The sequence below is a fragment of the Ictidomys tridecemlineatus genome, chromosome 6 (genome assembly GCF_052094955.1).
Source record: "Ictidomys tridecemlineatus isolate mIctTri1 chromosome 6, mIctTri1.hap1, whole genome shotgun sequence".
NCBI classification, from domain to species: Eukaryota; Metazoa; Chordata; class Mammalia; order Rodentia; family Sciuridae; genus Ictidomys; species Ictidomys tridecemlineatus.
Window position 1 is genome coordinate 82642582 of NC_135482.1, and position 21486 is coordinate 82664067.

General features: G+C 36.4%; 1 protein-coding gene across 3 annotated transcripts in view; it reads left to right on the forward strand.

Annotated features, from left to right (window-relative positions):
- The window catches only part of Itpr2 (inositol 1,4,5-trisphosphate receptor type 2), a 471319-nt gene that overhangs the window by 235104 nt on the left and 214729 nt on the right, over window positions 1-21486 (forward strand). For all 3 annotated transcript variants that reach the window (XM_005328880.5, XM_040280879.2, XM_078015042.1), the window contains 3 exons: window positions 820-940; window positions 15620-15810; window positions 19502-19644. In XM_005328880.5, the coding sequence (XP_005328937.2) occupies window positions 820-940; window positions 15620-15810; window positions 19502-19644 (455 nt within the window). The remainder of the gene's footprint in view (window positions 1-819; window positions 941-15619; window positions 15811-19501; window positions 19645-21486) is intronic.

Sequence of the window (21486 nt, forward strand, 5' to 3'; positions counted from 1 at the left end):
TTGTATGCAAATATTACACAATTTCATATAAAAGCCTTGAATATCTGTGGATTTTGGTATCTGTGAAGGGCCCCGGAACCACTCCCCCTCCAAATATAAGTATGACTCTATCTTTAAAATATTGTTACTGATCATCTCCACATTGAAAAATTATTGACTATTTTTATTCCCATGGTTCCCAAATACTCTTCAGTGACTATATATTACTCTTATAAAAATATCATTTCAATTATATTTCTTTAGGGAAAAATTTTAAACAATTTTATAGAAATATAAGAAATTGTTTTATTTATTTATTTTTTAGTTGTAGATGGACATAGTACCTTTATTTTATTTATTTAAATTTGTGTAGTGTGGAGGATCAAACCTAGTGCCTCATGTGTGCCAGGCAAGCACTCTACCACTGAGCCATGACCTCAGCCCCATGGAAGTTCAAAGCGGCTGTCCTCTCTATTTGCCCATCATATGAAACCCCACCAAACCAAACCCAAAACACTTTTGTATTTGTACTTGGGAATAAAAAAAGGATTTGTAAAAACTGCTTAGGTTCATGTCATTGGCTTAAGAAGTGGCATATTTTCTGATTAAGAATATAGTTAAAATGCAAATGATTGATTTTCTATAGTGTCTGGCACAGTGTGGATCATGAAGTGGGTATAGAATAATGTAGGCTGAATGAGATATATATTAAATAACACTGAAAGTTAAAAAAATGTATTGCATTTTATTTTGATGAACCTTGCTGATAACGCGTAGATCCCACATGAGGCATGTTAGTGGCTTATTAGTACAACTTGCCTTGTTTCTTTTTGTTTTCAGACACACCAGCCAGTTTTTATTCAGCTGCTGCAGTCTGCCTTCAGAATTTACAATTGCACCTGGCCAAACCCCGCACAGAAAGCCTCAGTGGAATCCTGTATCAGGACTTTGGCAGAAGTGGGTAAGTTCACGGTGTGCAGTTTGACTTAGTTATACACCTCTTGACAAAACTAGACTTTTGGCTAGTAGGCAATAGAAGCATGTTTCCAATTTACAACTCAGTAAGAAAACAGGTATGATTTCTGTAAAGTCCAAGAGCAATGATCAGAAAATGATTCTGAACGTCACAGGCTTTTTGAGAGGGGGAATATATTTTCACTTCTAAATTTAAATGTAATAGTATTGTATTTGACACTTAAAGTTTAACTCAATAAAATTTTAAAGTCATGGTTTTAGTGGTTGCCTCACATTTCATTGTAGAGTGGGGCTTGTGTATTAATGAACTGACTTACTGAGACTTTGATACAGCAGTAGGATGTTCTGAGTGTTTTTTCAGTGTTCTAATTTTGTTTGGAATCCATAAGTATTTCTTGAGAGCCTATGAGATGTTGAAAGATTCAGAAATTACAAATGAAGTGGGAGGCAAGGGGATCATAACGTTAGAAGAAGAGTTTCTTACAGATCCCTGTGTGAGTGTGCGTGTGTGTGTGTGTGTGTGTGTGTGTGTGTGTGTGTGTGTGTGTGTAGGCTGGTTAATGAAGGGTGGAGGGCAGGTGGGAGGAGAACTATAGAGGTGGCTGAAATGAAAAAAAGGAAAACAAAGAGGGGCTTGCTCATTCTCTGGTGGTTCTGTGGGTGTTGGGGAGGGCAGTTTGTAGGGTTTCATTGTCTTTGTCACTATGACTGTTAACATTTCCTGAGCACTTGCCATGTGCAAAGCTAAGTAACTTACATGCATTCTCTCATTTAGATAGATAGTTTAGGTAGGTTCTTTGGCTATTTACATTTTACAGTTAAGGAAGCAGGATTATCTAGGTTGTGTAACTTGGCCAGGGTTATTGTATGTATGCAGTAGATATGTGATAAATGATTTAATTAATGATCATTGTAAAGTCTTTCTCCCATTTGCAATCTGAACTAAGCAATTTTATATTAACAAAATTTAAGGATGGCACCAATTTTAGCGTGAATAATTTAAAAAGCAGTTCTAACCAAGGAAGATCCATTGAAAATTACTAAAACTAATAGACTAGTAATACAATTCACTAAGGTAATTAATTACAGATAAGTATTATACTTTAATGGGTCTTCTGTATACCAAAAACACACAATATAAAACATATTCACAATAGCCACAATATTGTGAATTCACAATAGCAATGAAAATATTAAATAGTTAAGGGTAAACTTAGAAATGCAAGAGAATAAAATTAAAATATCATATTGAGGGATATAAATTTTTTATAAATGGAAAGCTACACAATTTCTGGATTGGAAAATTCAATTGATAAAGATGGGAAAATTCAATTGATAAAGATGCCAGCTTTCTTGAAATAAGCTTATAACTCCAGTAGTTCCACACTTGGAACCCTCCTTTGCACACAGAGCCCACATGGGCCCAGATACCCCACAGGGAAACTGTCCTACTGGGCCTGGCCTCCAGCACTCTCCTGTGGAGGTGTCCTGCTTGCTATCTTGGCTCCAGCAGTCCAGGCCATTCGCTTGCTATGTGAGTTGTCTTCTTCACCTTACTGGGCCTGTGGTTCTCTGCCCTGTCCTGTACATGCATACCCTCTTCACCTTAACTCCCTGAGCCAGGTCGTCCCCCAGCATGGACGCCATCCTTGCAGACCTTCTACTACTTCTTTTTGGGCTCCAGGGCTCTGGGCCACCATATCTCCTTCAGACTTTTTTTTTTTTTTTTTTTTTCCTGCTCTGTACCTCCTAAATTTTTTATAACTGAGTGGTTCAGAAAAAGAAGGGAAAAGAAGGAAGAGGAGGCCCCAATTGTATTATATCAAAAATAAAAAAAAGGACAACAAAACTACCTAATTTTTATTATTAAAAAGATGTACAAAGTGCCTATAGGGTCATATGAGTAAAATATTAACACAGGTTACCTCTAAGTGGTGGAGTGATAGGGAAATGTGGTTCTCTTGTTCACACTTTTACATAATTTCTGAGTTCCTAATCATATATTACTTTTCAAGTTATAATAAAATAGAAGGGATTTTCTTCTGGATCAACTCTGTTAGGACACATATTAACCACTCAAAAGATAATATACGATGGTGTTGATTTTTGCATAGGAATATGTTACCTTATCTGCAACTAGTATTTCTTTCCATTTCTTAAAAAATATATATTTTTTTAGTTGTAGATGGACACAATATCTTTATTTTTATTTATTTATTTTTTTGTGGTGCTGAGGATCGAACCCAGGGCCTTATGCATGCAAGGCAAGCGCTGTACCACTGAGCTGCATACAACCCTAGCCCTCTTTCTTTTCCATGTTAAGGCCTTATCTCCCTGTTTTTCTTATCTTCCTTCTTTCTTTTCCTCTCTTCCTCTTTCTCTTCTCCTCCTCTCCCCTCAGTGTTTATCAGATACATTTCAAGGAATGCTGATCAGCTTACATAGGGCCTAGAGAGCATGCTGTTGACTTAGGAATACAGAGACAGGAACTTTACTGCAATATGCTGTGCTTGTTGCCTGGATTCCAGGCTTTGTGGTGGTGTACTGTGGTCAGATCAGTTCTTGTATAGCAGGATAGCAGGGTTTGGGGGCTTAAATAGTCACTGAGACTATATTAATCCAAATATATAGTTTATTTCTAAGTTAAAAGTTTCATTTTCTATTCTGACCACAATCTTAGGATTTAACATAAAAAAATACTTAGTTCCTTTCTGTATGCTATAAAAGCAAGTAGGATAAGAAATCTAAAAGATAATGATATATAAATCTGTGATCAAGATGGATTTGATGACTGGTGTTTCATGTGAAAACCTGTCTTATCTTGCGAGGAGACATGCTTTCTGCCTCTTCCCTGTTGTTCCTGTCCATCAGCACAGTTGCTGAGCTCTGGAAATTCTGTTCTTCCTCTGCATTCATCCCTCCTCTTCCATTTGTTCTATGGAGGCTTTGTTTAGCCCCGATTACTTTCTTTTTGAACCATCATTTTCCCCTTCTTTCCTCACTTTTAAAATCTGCTCCCAGAATAATCATCCTGAACTGAAATCCCCTGAACAGAGTCCCCCACTTCAGCAGCATCCTTCATTGAACCTGAATTGACTCCATGATGGACCCTGTGTGGCCTCTGCGTCATAAGCCTACCTTTTCCTTATGTTCTCCTTGTGCACTGGTTTCCATAATGCCCTATGTGACAGCAAACTGAAGTCTCTGTGCCGTCCATTCCTCATGCTGTAGCTTTCTCCCTTTGCAAGTTTCTTCCAACTTTCTCTTTCTTCCATTTCCACCATGGACACCTCTCAGCATCTTTTCCATGACTCAATTTTTTTTTTTTTTTTGGTTTGAAGTCTTCTGTAAAAGCCATTGCTGACCCCCTTATCCATTAAATGGACTTTCTCTCATTTGATCACTTATACCTTTTTTTGTGTGTGTGTGCTTTTCATTGTATTCCAGCTTATGTCATCATAAGTACAAATCTTTTCTCCCTGATTAGATTTTAAGGAGCAAGAAACTATGAAGCAGCTGTCAAACAGACATTCATAGAAAGCTCTGATCAAGTTCTGCCTGTGACAGGGAGACTCCATGCTTTTTGGCTGCTGGAAGGACGTAGGGCGAAAATGAAATGCAGTCAGACGTGGACATTCATTGTAGGAAAGGGATTTAAAAATCATCTGACCAGTGATTGAAAACATTTGAGATATTTAGACAAAGAAGAGGACTCTGAGGGGGAACATGATAATTATCCTCAAACACCTGATTCTTGCAACAGGTTCCTACAGGTAGGGTCATAATCAATATGCGGCAGCTGCAAGAAGTGGATTTCAGCCCTATTTTTAAAAAATAACTGTTTTGCAATTAATGCTCTGATTCTTCCCTTTTGTTCACCTCCATTAAGCATGAGAACAGTTTCTACTGGTTCCATTTCCAAAATATATCTCTTTTCTTTCTCTGTTGGCACCCTTGTTCAGATCCACTATTATCAGACATGGAGTACAGAGGAGTCTCCTTACTGAATTCCCCACTTCTTCCCCCATTGTATTGCAATCCATTCCCTCTGAATAACAGTTAAATGATCTTGAAATGTAATTCAGATCCTATCACTCACCTATTAGAACTTCTTGCTGCATTTGAAAATTTGTGTTCCTTACCAGGGCTTATCAAGGACCCTTGACTGAACTTCATCTAGTCCTACCTTTCTTCACCAACCCCTGCATGATCTCTGCTCCATGCAGCCTGGCCTTTTCTTTCTTTTATTTTTACTATAATTGAAACAGTAGATATTTGATGGCCTTTTCTAACCAGGCTTTTCTTACCTCAGGGCATCTGCATGTGCTGTTCCTGCTGTTTGAATCCTCTTCCCTATGTTGCAACTTGCTTGTTTCCTCTTGTCAATCAGGTCTCATCTCTGAAGCTAAGTGCTCAGTGAAGTGTCCCAGAACAATCCACAGTGTCTCAGTTTCTTCTCACCTTTATCATATTATATGATTTTATTTTCCTTCTAATATGTTTCACTATTTGAAAGATTCTTTTTTGTTTGTTGCTTCTGTATTGTCTGCTTCACCCATTAATGTAGACTATGAAAACAGGGACTTTGCTTCTGGTGTTAAGTAGATAATAAGTATTTGTTGACTGACAATAATCTGTGGGATGGGTATTTTGCAGGTAATGGAATTTAGGCTCATAAAGTTAAATAACTTGCCCAATTAAGAAGCTGACTTGGGTTTGAAATCCAAGTTTCTCTGAGTATGCAATCTATGCCATTTCAGTTGCCCCACAAGTCCTATTTTGTGGAAGTTCTAGGATATAAACTAGAACCATCATGATTTGGTTTGCTGGTGTCAAAGGTAAAATTCTGACAAGTTTAGTTTAAAGATTCAATTGATTTTTTTGTGTGATTCTAGAATTAAGCAACATCTCATTCTGTAATAGAATACATTTTCCCAACAAGCTGAGTAAAGGTGGAGGCTTTATAGATAGAAAAGTGCTGAGGAAAGCAGAAACAGGGAACCAGAAACAGATTGGTTGTTTCAAAGTTACTTTCCTTAAAGTTAAACAGGGCCCCTTTTGATTGGTTGCTGTGATCTCCCATATTTCTTGGGAAAGTGGCCCATTTTGGAATTTAGTTTGATTACGTGGCAGCTAGCATGAATGACTCCATTCTGATTACTGGTTTTCTAAGACCCAGCAGGAGTTCAGTCCAAAACAGTGGTCTCTTGTAAAGTTTGCTTCATAAAAACTTCTGTCTAAAGTTTTTACAACTCAGAACATAGTCAGTTTTGCATTTCAGCAACTCTTTAAAAATATATTTAGGCACTGAAATTTAACACGATTGAAATATGTATGAATTTATAGTATTAAAGAGAACAACGTGTATGTATTCAAAACATGACAAAGTCAAGAGGGTACTTTGTGTCTATAAAGCAAATTTTCAGTGCATTTGCAAATTGGTAAGCAAATTTCTGCAAATGCAAATATTGATTATAGTTACATTTACATAGCACTATGATTTGTAAAGTGCTGTTAAGTATATTAGCTCAACTCATCTATCATTATCAAAAGCACTTCCTCATTTGTACATCAAATACAAAAGGTAGTGAAAAATCAACAAAAGCAATCACAAACTTAGCACTTGCTTTGTTGAGAGCGGCCAGCACTTGATGAACATTGGACAATCTGGTAAACTCTGTGATGTGGACATAATTCTTAGCCTAATTTTGTAAATGAGGAAATGAGGTGAGCAAAATTAGACTACTTGCTTAAGATCATACAGGTGGGAAAGGAGAGAGCTGGGATCTGAACCCCTTTTGGACTGACATGCTAATAGGCATTTGTGATGCTCTATCACAAACCTATTTAAATGAACATGTTACCTGTTTTATACTTGTAAGTTATAAGATATAGACCAAGATGGTAAATTAAGCTATACTTGAAACAAATACATAGCATTTTTCAAAAAACATAATATGGTTTTAAAATTGTAGGCAAAAGCATGTATTTACCATGTTAGGTTTTTCTCATAAAATTTTCCAAACTTTTAAAGACGTTTATGAATGATGTGTAGCTGTAGAAATTTTTATTGATAATTACCTCCATTGTTAGACTTTCTTCTGAGTTATATAGAATTTGAAACTAGCAAGGAGAAACAAGTTCTTAAATTATAATAAATACAAACACCCGGATAGTCATTTCATGCAGGTCCTGAACACATTGTTAAGGTAGGGACATCTTTATCATTTTCTACCCTCAATCCTATAGATTAAGGCCAGTGATGGGAGCAAGTAGGGATGGAGACCTTGGCAATACATGCACACATGGTATTCACTGAGATTTGACAAATATTAAGCCCATGTGAATTTTTAAATGTGCTTGGTCAGTTGCTATTCCTCAGTTTACTTATGCAGATGAAACAGCAGCACATGGTAGAAGTGCTTTGAGAAAAAGTATACAAAAATCACTGACATATTATTTTATTTAAGAAAGAATTTTGTTCCATGTGCTTCATAATCTTCAAATGATTTGGGAGATTAATGTTGGATTTTTTGTTGACAACACAATCTATTTTCCAAATGGAAATTCTATAATATATCTTCTACAAATGGTTTAAATAATGAACATAAATCTTCAAGCCAATATTCCCCCTGCAATTTAAACTTGCAAAAAATATTAACCCTTTGAGAAATTCAGTCTCTAATAAGTAAGCCTATTCATTTCACTGTACTGGGGTCTTAGAGTTGATGAAGAGTTTGACATAAAACACTCCTATGATTCTGTTTTTTATAAACACCATTATTATTTTTAAAAAATTAAATCTGAAGAGATTATAGTATCTTCACTTATTTATTAATAAGTTTTCACTTTTTATTAATTTGGCTGGTTTATGATGGTTCTTTATTATCTGAAAGGCATTCTTTTAGTTGGAGGAAATACATTCTGTTGCTCCCTATTTCCTGCTGTTGGCAAAGTTCCAGTGCATTGTGGAAATGCCAAACAGGAAATGTGTATTTAATATCTTTAATGTTCTTTACAACATGTAAAGAAATCACAGAAGAAAATTAAGTGCATTAGCTGTTATAAAGTTGTAGAGCCTGACAGAGTGCCCAGAGTACAGTAGGCAGTCTATGAATATTTATGGCATGAATAAAATAAAGGGTACAAATAAATGATTGAATATCCCACTCTTGTTGTTGACTGCATAATATCCTATTATGTGATTATATTGTAATTGATTTTACTTCATTGTTGAATATTTATATTGTTTTCAATCACTTTGCACATGAAAGAGAATAGGGTAAATACCTAGGAGTAGAATTTCTGGACTATTTTAATTTTGATAGATATTACCCTCTATACAGATTGTTCAGTTAACACTCTTTATCCTCGATAATACAGCAGGTTAGATTTTTGTCAATCTTAGTGAAAATATGCTTATAGTTTTAATGTGTGTTTCTCTTTTATGAGTAAGAAAGAAAACCCTTCCACAGGAGTGAATCACTAGTATTTCCTTTCCTGTGACCTGTCACTTCTTGTGCTTCGATTATTTTTCTAGTGCTTTTTTCTTCATAATTTATGTAACCATTTTTATATTAGAGAAATGAACTCTGTGACTATGAGAAATATTTCTTTTTATTTTTCTTTTTGTTTTGTACTGGAGATTGATGCCAGGGCCACTTAACCACTGAGCCACATACCCAGCCCTTTTTACTTTTTATTTTGAAACAGGGTCTCACTAAGTTGCTTAGGCTGATGTCAAACTTCTGATCCTCCTGCCTCAGTCTCCTGAGTATCTGGGATTACAGGTGTGCACCACTGTGCCCCACCAACTGTTTCTTAATTTGTCATTTGAATTGTTTTATTTTTGGCATGCAGAATTCTCTTTTCTCTTAGTTTCTTTTGTAAAAGGTGTTCTTTCATCTTCAGAGGAGCCTTTATCAATCTTTTTTTTTTAATTTTTCATAAAAAATTTTTATGGTTTTGGTTTATCTGTATTTAGGCTGTTGCTAGTTGAAATTTTGAGCTAGTGGGAATACATCTAGTTGCAAGGTACGTGGTGTGGAACAACTTTAATAAATTCAGATAACTAGTCAGGTGTTCCACTATTAGTTCTTGAGTAAACCATAAAAACTATATACTTTGTTCTGTTTGCAAATTAATTGAAGATCCATCCTACACATTTAATATCTTTTATGTTCTGTCTGTTTAAAAACACAGTACTTCAGTATGATTTATCCTGGACACTTTGACATGATACAAAAGGAACACTGCATGTTCCTTGCACACCTCTGTTGTCATTCTTATGGGCCTGTTCAGTGGTGCCTGACAGCCAACCTGGTTTTCTAATTAATGCTTACACTTTCTGTTGCCTTCCCCCTACCTGTCAGTTTATCTATCTGAGCATTTTTCCCTTAGCATCTATCATTGCATTGGTCTGGCAGATACCATCAGTAATTCTACCTAATTAAAAAAATTCACATAATATGCAATATTTAATGAATAATAATTAGAAATGGATTTTGATTACATATTAAAATTACTGAGAAAACTTGTCACATCCGGAGAATTTTCAGGACCTATAAGCCTAATTAGAAGGTTAGCCTACTAATAAAAATAACTATGAATAAAGATAGCTCATTTTAGACAACTAGCTATATCTAGGCAGGGCTCTAGGAAAGATAAATGCATTGATAATAGTCCATCTTCTCTCCCATTAGTTTTTAAGGGCTCCATATACTTGCTCTCTGACAGTATGCCCTTAACAAGGTGGTATCTCAAGTATGCTCTAACTTAGAAGAGAAATAGAAGTAATTCTTTTTTTTTATACATTTTAAACTTTAACATGACCCTTTCTATTAAAGCACACAGTTGGAGCTAAGACTGTAGACCTGAAGAATGGCTGGCTATAATAAATTCATTAGCTCTTTCTTACTGCTAATTCCAAGAATATGTCCTAGCTCACATTTCTGCGTACTATATATCCCAGAATTTTTCTATCTTAATGAAAGTAGTCTCAGTTTGGATCATGTTTTTGTTCTGTTTGAAAAATAGTGCTCTAGTTAATTTTAATATTTCTGTAAGTGAGATAGTGAACCAATTCTTTTTTTGCTAATTATAATTTTCTTTTCTTTTTGCTAATTATAATTTTTACTTTAATCTTAAGCAATATATAGAAAGCTAAATTACTATTGTCAGTTTTGATTTCAGATTAATACTTATATTATTTTGACAGTGGAGCAGATCTATTTCAGACTGTCTTTAGAAATAGTTGTGCTTTCACCATTGCTTAAAAACATGTTATCACTATCTAAACAACTGACTTATGTTAAGTCCACTACTCTTTCCATTAATTGCATAGTAGATTTTCTTTTATTGCCTAGGAATTTTGATTTAGTGACTTGTTAGTGTTTTCTTTAAGCATGAGAAAGTAGTATATTTTATCTGGTTAATTTATATTGTGGAGTCTATGCCAAGATAGGAAAACTGAATAATATTAGTTAAAGTTGTGTAGTTGGGGGAAACCTTTCAACTAAGTTTGGAATAGTGGTGTCTCCTCAACCTGGCTAGTCCCTGCTGCTAGCCAGAGAGAAATATTTAGTAGCAGCAATTTACAGAAGATTTTGGGGGTGAATGAGATTTTTCTGAACTCACTACTAAAAAAACCCACATTGTTCATAACAGAGGCATGGCCATTGGACTACATTTCTGCTAGTATCATTGGAAAAATATTAATTGAGCACTTCTTTGTATAAATCACATTCATAGCAACCATATTTACTTGATGGTTCATTCCATCAATGAGCAATGTAAGCAACTCCTTTATAAAGGGGAGATAAATCCATACCCTCTTCTTTTGTTTAAATGTTAGTGAAATTTGGTTATAACATGCTTTGATCAAAACTAAGATTTATAATTTTTGTTGCTTAGAAATAACGTAGAGGCAGCGTTGTCTTCTATTTGTGTGTGTGTGTGTGTGTGTGTGTGTGTGTGTGTGTGGTATTGGGGGTTGAACCCAGGGTCTCACACATGCTAGAAAAGCACTTTGTCACTGAGCTACATACCCAGCCATTCTCTTTGACCTTTTTGACTGTTCAGAGAAAATACAGCCTATGTGTGAAGCAACCAGAAGAGGAAGAAAGTCTTGCCAGGGTGGGATCATTGTGCAGGATCAAGCATTTATAAAACTATGTGCCACTTGGTGCTGTGGAGGTCGTCTGTCTTTTAGCTGGGACAGAAGTGCAGTTGCACTGCTTTGTGTGAAAGACATGAACTGAGATACTGTGTATTTGGGAAAGGGAAACTGAGCAGGAATAGCATTCTAGTGAATGCTGGCACAGTCTGGACCAGGATGCAGTGGGCTATTTAAGATTCACTTAGAGTTATTAGTATTCTTAAGACTTTAGCCTGAGTTCTTACCTAAACTGGTAATTGTGGGTTTTTTTTGTGTGTGTGTGTGTGTGTTGATAGTAAAAATTGTCTATTTCCAAAGGGGTTTTTGAGTATCTTCCAGCTTTAGAGAGTTTTCACCAGTCTCGTCTACTATTGTTCCTTTCCTTTCATTGTATGAAGCAAGCCAGATTGTCTGTGTCTGTATCTATGTATGTATGTATCTGTCTCTATCCAGTTTCTTTTTAGTTCCTTCTGCCTATTTTCATTAATTTAAAATAAGTGTTCTGGTGACTATCATTATGACTTTAAATATGATCTTTATATCTCTGTTTCTTGATTAAACAGCTCAAATAATGTCTATAAGTTTCACACTGTGAGAAATGAGGAGATTAACATACATCCTTCATTATCTCTTTTCTTCTACTCTATATTCTAATTATTGCTTGACATATTATTGATTTTTTATTGTTATGATTTGTGATGCTTTTATTCTATTTTGAAATACAAATAAATCATATAGGCTGATAAACATTACAAATAAATGATTAGAACATACAAATTATGATGTGTAAATATTTTTAGTGTATAACCATTTGAAATAAAAATGTAGTGCTGAAATATTAAAAACTTTTCAATTGGAAGACAATTTCTTAACCATTAAAATCTATCTAGTGAATCTTTTAAAATTTGTTTCTAGCCTAATTGTCTTCTTCAGATTCGTAACCAGTTGCCATAGTTTCTTATGTTCATGTTGACATTTTCTTGGATTCCCTTCTCATTTTTTATGTAATTTTTTCTTAGGTTCAGTGAAGGATTTCTGAGCCTTTACCTATTCTGTAACATTTTATGGTGGAATCACATTTGATTTTTAGTTTAGATAGATATAAATTCTTATTTTCAAAACTCATTTAATCTTTAAAGACTGTTGTAGCATTCAGTGATATTAATGGGAAATCTGGTGCCATTCTGATTCTTTTTAGGAATTCTCTGTTTTTCCTCTGGAAGTTCTTGAGATTTTTCTCTTTATTCTTGGCTTTTGTACTACTTTCTATGGCTGGCCATAATAAATTATACACTGAAAGTCTTAGAACAACAGAAACTCACTGTCTCCCTATCTGAAGTCAGGGTGTGGGCAGCACCAGGCTCTCCCCAGGCTCCAGGGAAGGATCTCTCTGCTTCCTGTGTTTGCTGACAGCTGTTGGCTGGCAGCTGCGTAAACCCAATCTCTGCCTCCGTCTTCACATGGCGTGCTTTCCTCTGCGTGTCTCTCTATCTCTTCTCCCCTTCTTATGAGGACACGAGCCAAATTGGATTAGGGCAGATCCTAATTCAGTATGACCTCAATTCAACTTGATTATATCCACAAAGACCCTATTTCCAAATAGGGACACGTTCACAGGTATTGATGATCAGAACTTTCAGGTATGCTTTTGAGGGACACAGTTCAAACTATAACCATATTCTAAAATGTTACCCAAACATGATCAGTGTACTTAGTAATCCACACAGTGGGCCCTTTTAGTTTGGAGATTTGCATCTGTCTTCAGCCCACGGATATTGCCTCCTGTTTTTTAAAATCATTTCTTCCCTTCCATTGTGTCTGCTTTTTTCTTTCTGGAACTTACACGTGTTAGGTATATAACTTCCCGGAGTTACACTCCCAATTTCATTATCCCTTGTTTTATTTTCCCTTTTAGTCTTTTATGCTTTATGTTTCACAAGATTCCTTGACTTCCTTTTCAAGATTACTAACTTTGTTCCTATCCTTTTCTTTTCCATCTGGTTTTTGAAGTTTTTATTTGTGAATAATACACACACACACACGTGGTGTTGGTGGTGATGGTGCTAAGGAACTCAGGGCCCATGTATGCTAGGCAAGTGCAGTAACATTGAGCTATATCCCCAACATTTTTTATTTTAATTTAACACAGAGTCTCACAAATTTTCCAGGCTGGCTTTGAACTTGCAGTCCTCCCACCTCAGACTTCTGAGCTGGGATTATAGGCATGCTCCACTTTGCCCAGTTATGCAATCATATTCTAATTGCCAAGATGTCATTTTTTTCTGATATTTTGGAAGTAGTATGTGATCAGATTTTTCTGAGGACAGTTATTAGAACTATATAAATCTTTTTTCTTTCCTTGAATCATCTCTGTTTTACCTGGTCAATTAGTTATTCTTTTTTAAAGTTTATTCCAATTAGTTACACATGAGAGTAGAATGCACTTGACACATTACATATAAATGGAGTGTAACTTCTTATTCTTCTAGTTGTGCATGTTGTAGAATCACACCATTCATGCAATCATGTATGCACATAGGGTTGTAATATTTGATTAATTCTACTATTATTTCTACCCCATATATCTTCTCCCACTTCCCTTCTCTCTATATAATCCAAAGTACCTCTATTCTTCCCTACCATCCCTCTATAGTGGGTTAGCATCCACATATGGTTTTTTAGGATTGACTTTTTTTCATTTAGCATGATGTTACCCAGTTCCATTCATTTACTGGGAAATGTCATAATTTGTTCTTCTTTAAGGCTGAGTAATGTTTCATTGTATAAATGTGCGATATTTTCTTTATCCATTCATCTGTTGAAGGGCACCTAAGTTGGTTTCATAGTTTAGCTATTGTGAGTTGAACTGCTATAAACATTGATGTGGCTGCGTCACTGTAATATAATGATTTTAAGTCCTTTGGGTGTAAACCGAGGAGTGAGATAACTGGGTCAAATGATAGTTCCATTCCAAATTCCTCAGAGAGGAACCTCCATACTGCTTTCCACAGTGGTTGCACCAATTTGCAGTCTCACCAGTAGTGTATGATTGTAACTTTCCCCCCACATCCTTGCCAACATTTATTGTTGCTTGTATTCTTAATAGTTGCCATTCTGACTGGAGTAAGATGTTTCCTTATGATCCATGGTGGTGTGTTCATAATTGTGGAGGTCTGTAATGATTGGCATGGCTAGCTGGCATGGTTTTTCATTGCAGTTTGAAGGGTCTGTTTCTCTCAGAATCCTTGTATAAGTGATGGAACAGACCTGGAGTTCTATGAAAGGGGCTGAAAAATCATATGCAGACTTTCCCTTAGGGTGTGTGTGTGTGTGTGTGTGTGTGTGTGTGTGTGTGTGTGTTTGTGTGTGTAGCCAAAAATAGGCTGAACATCCCAGCAAGTGTTAAAATAAGGGAGCTTTGCTGGGAGTTGGAGTCTTCAATGTATTTTCTCTCTATTGGACCTGCCTTTTCTCTTTTCCTCCTATCTCTCCCTTATCTGATGATCTTTGGAGTTACTTCAATCTCTGTTCTGCTCCTTGGTCAGGTCCTAGCACCTTTGTTAGGTGTTCTTTCTAGTTAGGAAATCTAATTTCCTGAAAGAACATTGCTCCATTTCTCCAAATGTATCCTCTGGGTAAAAACTGCTGCTGCCAACTTCTCGGTTTCTGCTAATCACTGGACGGAGGGCCTTACCTTCCTTGCTTTTCAAGTGTGATTCTTTGATGAGTTGCCCAGGTGACACTATCTTCCTGATACACCTTGTATGGGTTGACTATGCCCCTAGGAAGATCTGTTCTAACTCAATGCTCTTGAAGGACAGCTCCCATTCCTGTTTGTCTGATGGAGCAATGCCATTCTCATTCTATCTTTCAGAAATGCCTCAACATTTCCTCTTCCTTGTGGCAAGCATTCTCATTTTCCAGGGTTATTGTGATATAAGTCTGCGAAATGCAAATTTCAGGGGATCTTGGGGGAAAAACATGTACTATGGGTCATCTTCCAATATAGATTTTTAAATGGTTTTCTTTATTTCTACTGTCAGATGTATCACATGCAATTTTGTGTGCATATGTATGTGTGTGTGTACGCACAAACACACACACAGACACCTACCAATTAAGTTAATGAATGAATTGGCAGAATTTTACCATGTGTTTTCTGTCTGCTGTCTTATTTCCTTTGGCATCTGGAAAGACAAAAAAACTCTCCATGGCTTTATATAATGTTTTCCTGTGTTGATACTGTATGAACTGTGTTTTAAAGATTAATCACTGGGAAATCAAATAAATTCTTGAATGTTTAATGGACCCACTTTACTCATTGGTCTGAAGAATTGAAATATTTTTAGGTTAAAAGCTGTTGTAGTTATTTAAAATGATTTAATAGTAGAGTTTAAGAATTTGTTATTTTTCTTTTTTATGTGTTTTATGTTCATGTAAGTATGGGGATAGTTTATAAGAGGCTTTAGTCAAATTAAGAGGAAACTATTTGAAATCTTTCTTTTACAGCAAAAAATCGTGGGATTGCCATTCCAGTGGATTTGGACAGCCAAGTCAATACTCTTTTCATGAAGAGTCATTCAAATATGGTGCAGAGAGCAGCCATGGGTTGGAGACTCTCAGCTCGTTCTGGACCACGCTTTAAGGAAGCTCTTGGAGGGCCTGCTTGGGATTATAGAAATATTATTGAAAAGTTACAGGTACAATGAGAATATGAAATGACATTAATATTTTATAAATTATAATTTTTTTAAAGATGAATTTCACAAAGAAGATATGGTTGAAAATATTCTATTCTTTTTGGGGACTAGGTTTTATTTTACAACTCTTTACCACACTACCCTTTTAAATGCATAACTTTCAGGCAAAAGTTGTGAGTTGCTTTTTAGTGACTGTACAGTATTTAATATGTTCTAATATTGTAGTAGTGAGTAGTGATTCTTTTTTTTTGTACCAGGGATTGAACTCAGAGGCACTCTACCACTGAGCCATATCCCCAGCCCTATTTTATATTTTTATTTAGAGACAAGAGTCTCACTGAGTTGCTTTTGTTGAGGCTGGCTTTGAACTTGCGATCCTCCTGTTTCAGCCTCCCAAGCTGCTGGGATTACCAGCATGCACCACCACACCAGCTGAGTAGAGATTCTTAATATCAGAATAATAACCATAATGCCAGTACTAAAATTGGTAAAATAGTTGACCATATAGATTTATATAATAAATTATATATCCATAACCTTGCTTCAATTTCTCCCTATTATTTTATAACCTTTTGGGCAGAATGATCCAAGCACCTTTATTCACAAAGTCTCACTCATGATTTTGGTCTGGACATTCTGGGATATTAAATGAAAGACATAATGTATTAGTTTGCCAGGGATGCTCTAACAAAAAACAAAAACAAAAACCATAGGTAGGGTGGCTCGAACAACAGAAACTTATTTTCTCACTGTTCTATAGGCTAGGGTTCAAGATCAAGGTTTCAGTAGGCTTGGTTTCTTCTGAGATTTCTCTCCTTAAATTATAAATGGCTAATTTCTCCCTAGGTCCTCACATGGTTTTCCCTCTGCACATGTGCACATCTGTGCCCCAATTTCTTCTTGTTATAAGGACATCAATCATATGTATCCTTAAAACCAATCATACCAATCATATGTATCCTTATAACATGTATCCTTGGATTAAGTCCCGCTTATATAAATTCATTTTATCTTAATTACCTTTTAAAAGGCCCTATCTCCAAATAAAGCCACATTCTGTGGTACTATGAGAGAGGACCTCAACATATGAATTTGGAGGTGATGATTAGGTCATCAGGGTGAAAACTGTATAAATAAGATTTGGTGCCCTCCTAAAATAGGCCAAGGAAACTCATTTGGCCCTTCTACCCTGTGAGAACCCAGCAAGATAGCACTCTTGGTGAAGCAGGAGGTGGACCTTCATGCAATGCCAAATCTGCTGGTGCCTTGATCTTAGATTTCCCAGACCTCAAGATTATGAAAAATAATTTCTATCATTTTTAAGCATCCAGTTTATGGTATTTTGTTATAGCAGCCTGAATAAACTAAAACACACGATAAAGCATTTGGATTTTGTTCCGAGTGATGGCAGGTTAAGAGATTTTTAGCAGAGGACAGACATGACTAGTGTATATTTAAAGAGATCTCTGTGGATTTGGGGTGGTGTTTATAGAATCCAGACATGGAAACAGTGAGTTTAGTTAGGTAGTTTGACATTAATTCAAGCAAAAGGTGATGATGGCTTGGTTTAAGAAGGAATTGGGGGGAATTTTAAGTTTGAGATGCCTATTTAGATACTTTAATGGTTGATTCAAGAGAGGTAGGTAGATGTACACGTCTGGATTGGTGTGGGATGATGTTCGTGCTGGAAATATAAATGTGGTGTTGCAACCGATACATGATATCAAAATCATAGAGTTGGATGAGATCTCTCAGAAGAAAATGTAGTCATAGAAGAAGACCAGGAGCTACCAGGGATTGACAAAGGAAAGGTCAGGACAGGACACAGGTGGAAAATAAATTGCAGTGTCACAAAGGCCGAGAGAGAAGACATTTCAGAGTAGAAACCAGTACATGAGATACTTTAGCAGTGACTCGGTTAGTTGAGGACTGTGGAGTAAGTAACCAGAGATTATGACCACAGGTGATGATCATGGAGCACTGGTGTGCAGTCACAGTGATTACTAACATGTGAAATGAGTCCGTGGCCAGCATATTCTAGCCACTTCCTTTTAATCCCCCCAGCAAGCCCATGTGATCACTAGTATCATTCTCCCAAGTTTTCACGTGGGGAGAGTGACTCAGATTACATAGTTGATCCAAGATCAAAATCAGAAGTAAAGATAGAATTTACATCCTAATAGCCTGAGCACCATTCATTCAGTAAATGAAATAGAGAGAGGAGAAAAAAAATCCCTAGGTGTATTTCACTAAATATGATCACATATAATAAGCATGCCCTCTTCTCACCTTTATATAATCTCTGGTTTTCCCCTTGATGTATGGACTTCCTGCTCGTCACCTTTAACTGATGTCAGGAATTTCTCAGAAAGCTGATTTAGAATAGTAAGTAGAAATAATCACTTTTGCTGAAAGGTTAAGAAAGACTTAAAGATAAGTCAGCTCCTGAAATCTGGCCATAAGAAATCCAGAGGGTGGTGGCCCCGGATCTGAGTTTTTGTAGCTGAGAGTAACAAGAAGCAGTTTTCTGCTTAACAAAATATGCCACAGCTGTGGGTGGATAAATTGTTGCTTATGTGAGAAGATTTTTTTTTGTTTGTTTCCTAATGTAGTTTAAAAATAAAAAGGAGATGCTTTAACCATTAAAGAATGTTCAGGAAAGTATAACCGCTTCTAGTTTATTTAGAAACACATCAGTTAGGATGTTTCCAGCTTAAATATCAGTGTTCAAATAAAATGGCTTAAACAATAATGACTGTCATTTCACGCAGCAGGAAGCCTGTGTGGCTTTCCCTGAGAGGGCTAATTCAGCAGTGGATAGGCCATGTCTGCTGGCTTTTGGCTTAAAGCTGATCTCCCAAGGCCACATGAGGGCTGGCTCCCTTGGATTCACACCTTTAAGCTCCCTGGAGAACAGTAGTTGGTTTCAAAAGATTCTTCCAGCTCCCAGCACATCTGCAGACTTCACCTGACATCTCATTGGCTGGGACTGGGTCATATAATCAGGCTAAGGTCAGCTGCTAGAGCCGGAGGTGGACTAGCTTAATCTAATCAACTTTGACCCAGAGCTGAGGGGTTCATCTCCTTAAGAATGTTGCTGCCAGATTCAGAAACAATATTCAGATTCTTGTAGCAAGAAAGGGGTGAAAATAGGCCATGGGGTAGGTGATGATAAATATAATTTGAAATACTATTGAATGTCATTGAACCCTTGTACTGTTATGCTTCAAATAATATATCAGTGGATTTTTCCATTGGAAGAAATGGTTAGTTCTAGATGACCAATGACACATCTTTTTTTTTTTAGCTGTACCCCAAATAGGCCTCCAATTTATTCCAATTTTTCATGATTCCTTTACAGTCCTAGACACTTAGTGGCCGGTACAATGGCTTTAGTGAGTTTTATTCTTGTGTGTGTATTATTTAAAATCTTATGGTTACCCACCCTTTCTTTGTCTTATAAGTGAAAACAAAAACAAAACAAAAACAAACAAAGAAAAAAAACCTAGAGGCCCAGGCAGTACTTATACATAAAACCAGACTAGACTGATAGCACAGACATTTGGTGCCATAGGGAGATAGGGTTCATCTACTCTGACATTCCTGGTTAGAATTCTTAGGCTTGCTATGTCTTTGAAAGGTGAAGTCTGACTTAGTCTTCCGGTGGGTTCTCTTGTGCTTTGTGTCTTAGGATGTTGTGGCCTCCTTAGAACAACAGTTCAGCCCAATGACGCAGGCTGAATTCTCAGTGTTGGTTGATGTATTGTACAGTCCAGAACTGCTGTTCCCTGAAGGAAGTGATGCAAGAATCAGATGTGGCACGTTCATGTCCAAGTAAGTGGATTGGGTCTGAGATTCTGCTTGTTTCCCAAAGTGCGAAGGCCTCTAACATCTCTGTTTTTTTACTTATGACAATCTATAAAATCCATGTCAAAATATACTTTCCAAATAATTAAATTGGGTCATTTGAAGTTTTATTTTGGTGATGGTCAATTTATTCTATTGTACTAAAATGTACTACAAATGAAGTGTTTCATTATTGGGCACAAAATATCACACAAAATAATATTTTGGTTCTAATTCCTTCCTTTAACTATGTAGTGCAAACTTTTAAAAGATTCTTGTTTAAAGTCATTAATTTTCAGAGAGGGAAAGGAAGAGGAATTAACATTTATTGAGTTGTTACTATGTGTGCAATTATTACTTATTATTTTATGTTGTCAGCATAAACACCTTGAGAGATTGGGAGGTCAGCCTGTTACAGAAGTCAGTAAGTTGAGGCATAGGTATGCTTTAGGTAAATGAGCTATTAAGTGTTAGTCTCAGTACTTAGTCATGCCCATCATGATCCTCATCTGCAACTCTTCCATTTACTCCTTTATCTCAGCATTATTGAGGTCTTATCATAAAGCCCCTATGTTTACCCTAGACTATTCTTTTCTTAATGCTAAGTGGAAAACTCTCAGGGAGAATCTGCATGTATAAGCAGGTGTGAGAAAAAGCCTGGCTCCTGAAAGAAGAGTCATGTTACTGAATGATTTGCATTTCATTGCACATAGACTCATGATGCCCAGTCAACCAGGTGAAGTGGCTCATGTCTGTAATCCCAGCAACTCACAAAGCAGAGGCAGGAGGATTGCAAGTTCAAGGCCAGCCCCAGCAATTTAGTAAGACCCTCAGAAACTTAGCAAGACCCTGTCTCAAAATAAAAAGTAAAAAGGCCTGGGGATGTAGCTCAGTAGTAGAGCATCCTGGGTTTAATTTCCAGGACAAAAAAATAATAATAATGAGTTGGCCAGTCAGTTGCATGGTCTTCCAAAGAGAGTATATGGATGGAGAGTCAGTTGGATCAAGTGACCAAGTACCTTGAACATTTCCCATTCAGCTGTATCTTGTGTGGTTAAGGATATTGCTGAGAAAGATCTAGAAACCTTCTCCATTAACTTGGCATACTGAGGTAGAAATGGAAGAACTTGGGACACAAAAAGTGTGTTCCTTTTTTAACAAGTTCTGGTTAGGACTTTGAGAAAGCAAATAAGGAATGTGATGAGAAGAACTGACTCTAGGGATCATGTTGAATGCCACAGATGGTCAGAATTAAGGACTCTCAGCTCTAGACTCACTGTATCTTAGGGGGCTGGAGAACGTGTTCATCTGGAGAATTGCCAGTCTTCTGGTAAGTACCTTTAAGTGAGGAGGTTCAGAGTGTCTGCAAAAGTGATGACTGCTGAGAACATAGAAAGCAAATTCTAGGTAGAAGTATTGCCTAGTAACTCAATATAAAAACATGGTCTTAAAAATACCCTTCACCTCCTATGAACATATATCTATATTTAAAAAGTAGGTTTTCTTGCAATCTGTACATGTGGAAAAATAAGAATTTATACACCATTTGAATCAAATGTATGATATGTCAAGATCATTGTATTGTCTTGAGCAACTAATAAAAAAATGTAGGTTGTAAACTTGAGAACTTCAGCTCTGGTTAATTAATATCATACTATAGCTATAAGAGTGCGAATTTGACACCCTGGACCAGGGGTTCCAGAAGGCCCTCAAGCTAAATAGATCATGTTGCTCATTTCTGAGTTAAGAAGGGGCTTATATTGCTATGCATAGTGCTCTGGTAAAACCAGGTTGGGGAATGTAAGTTTGGGCCAAGGCCTAAGTGAACCT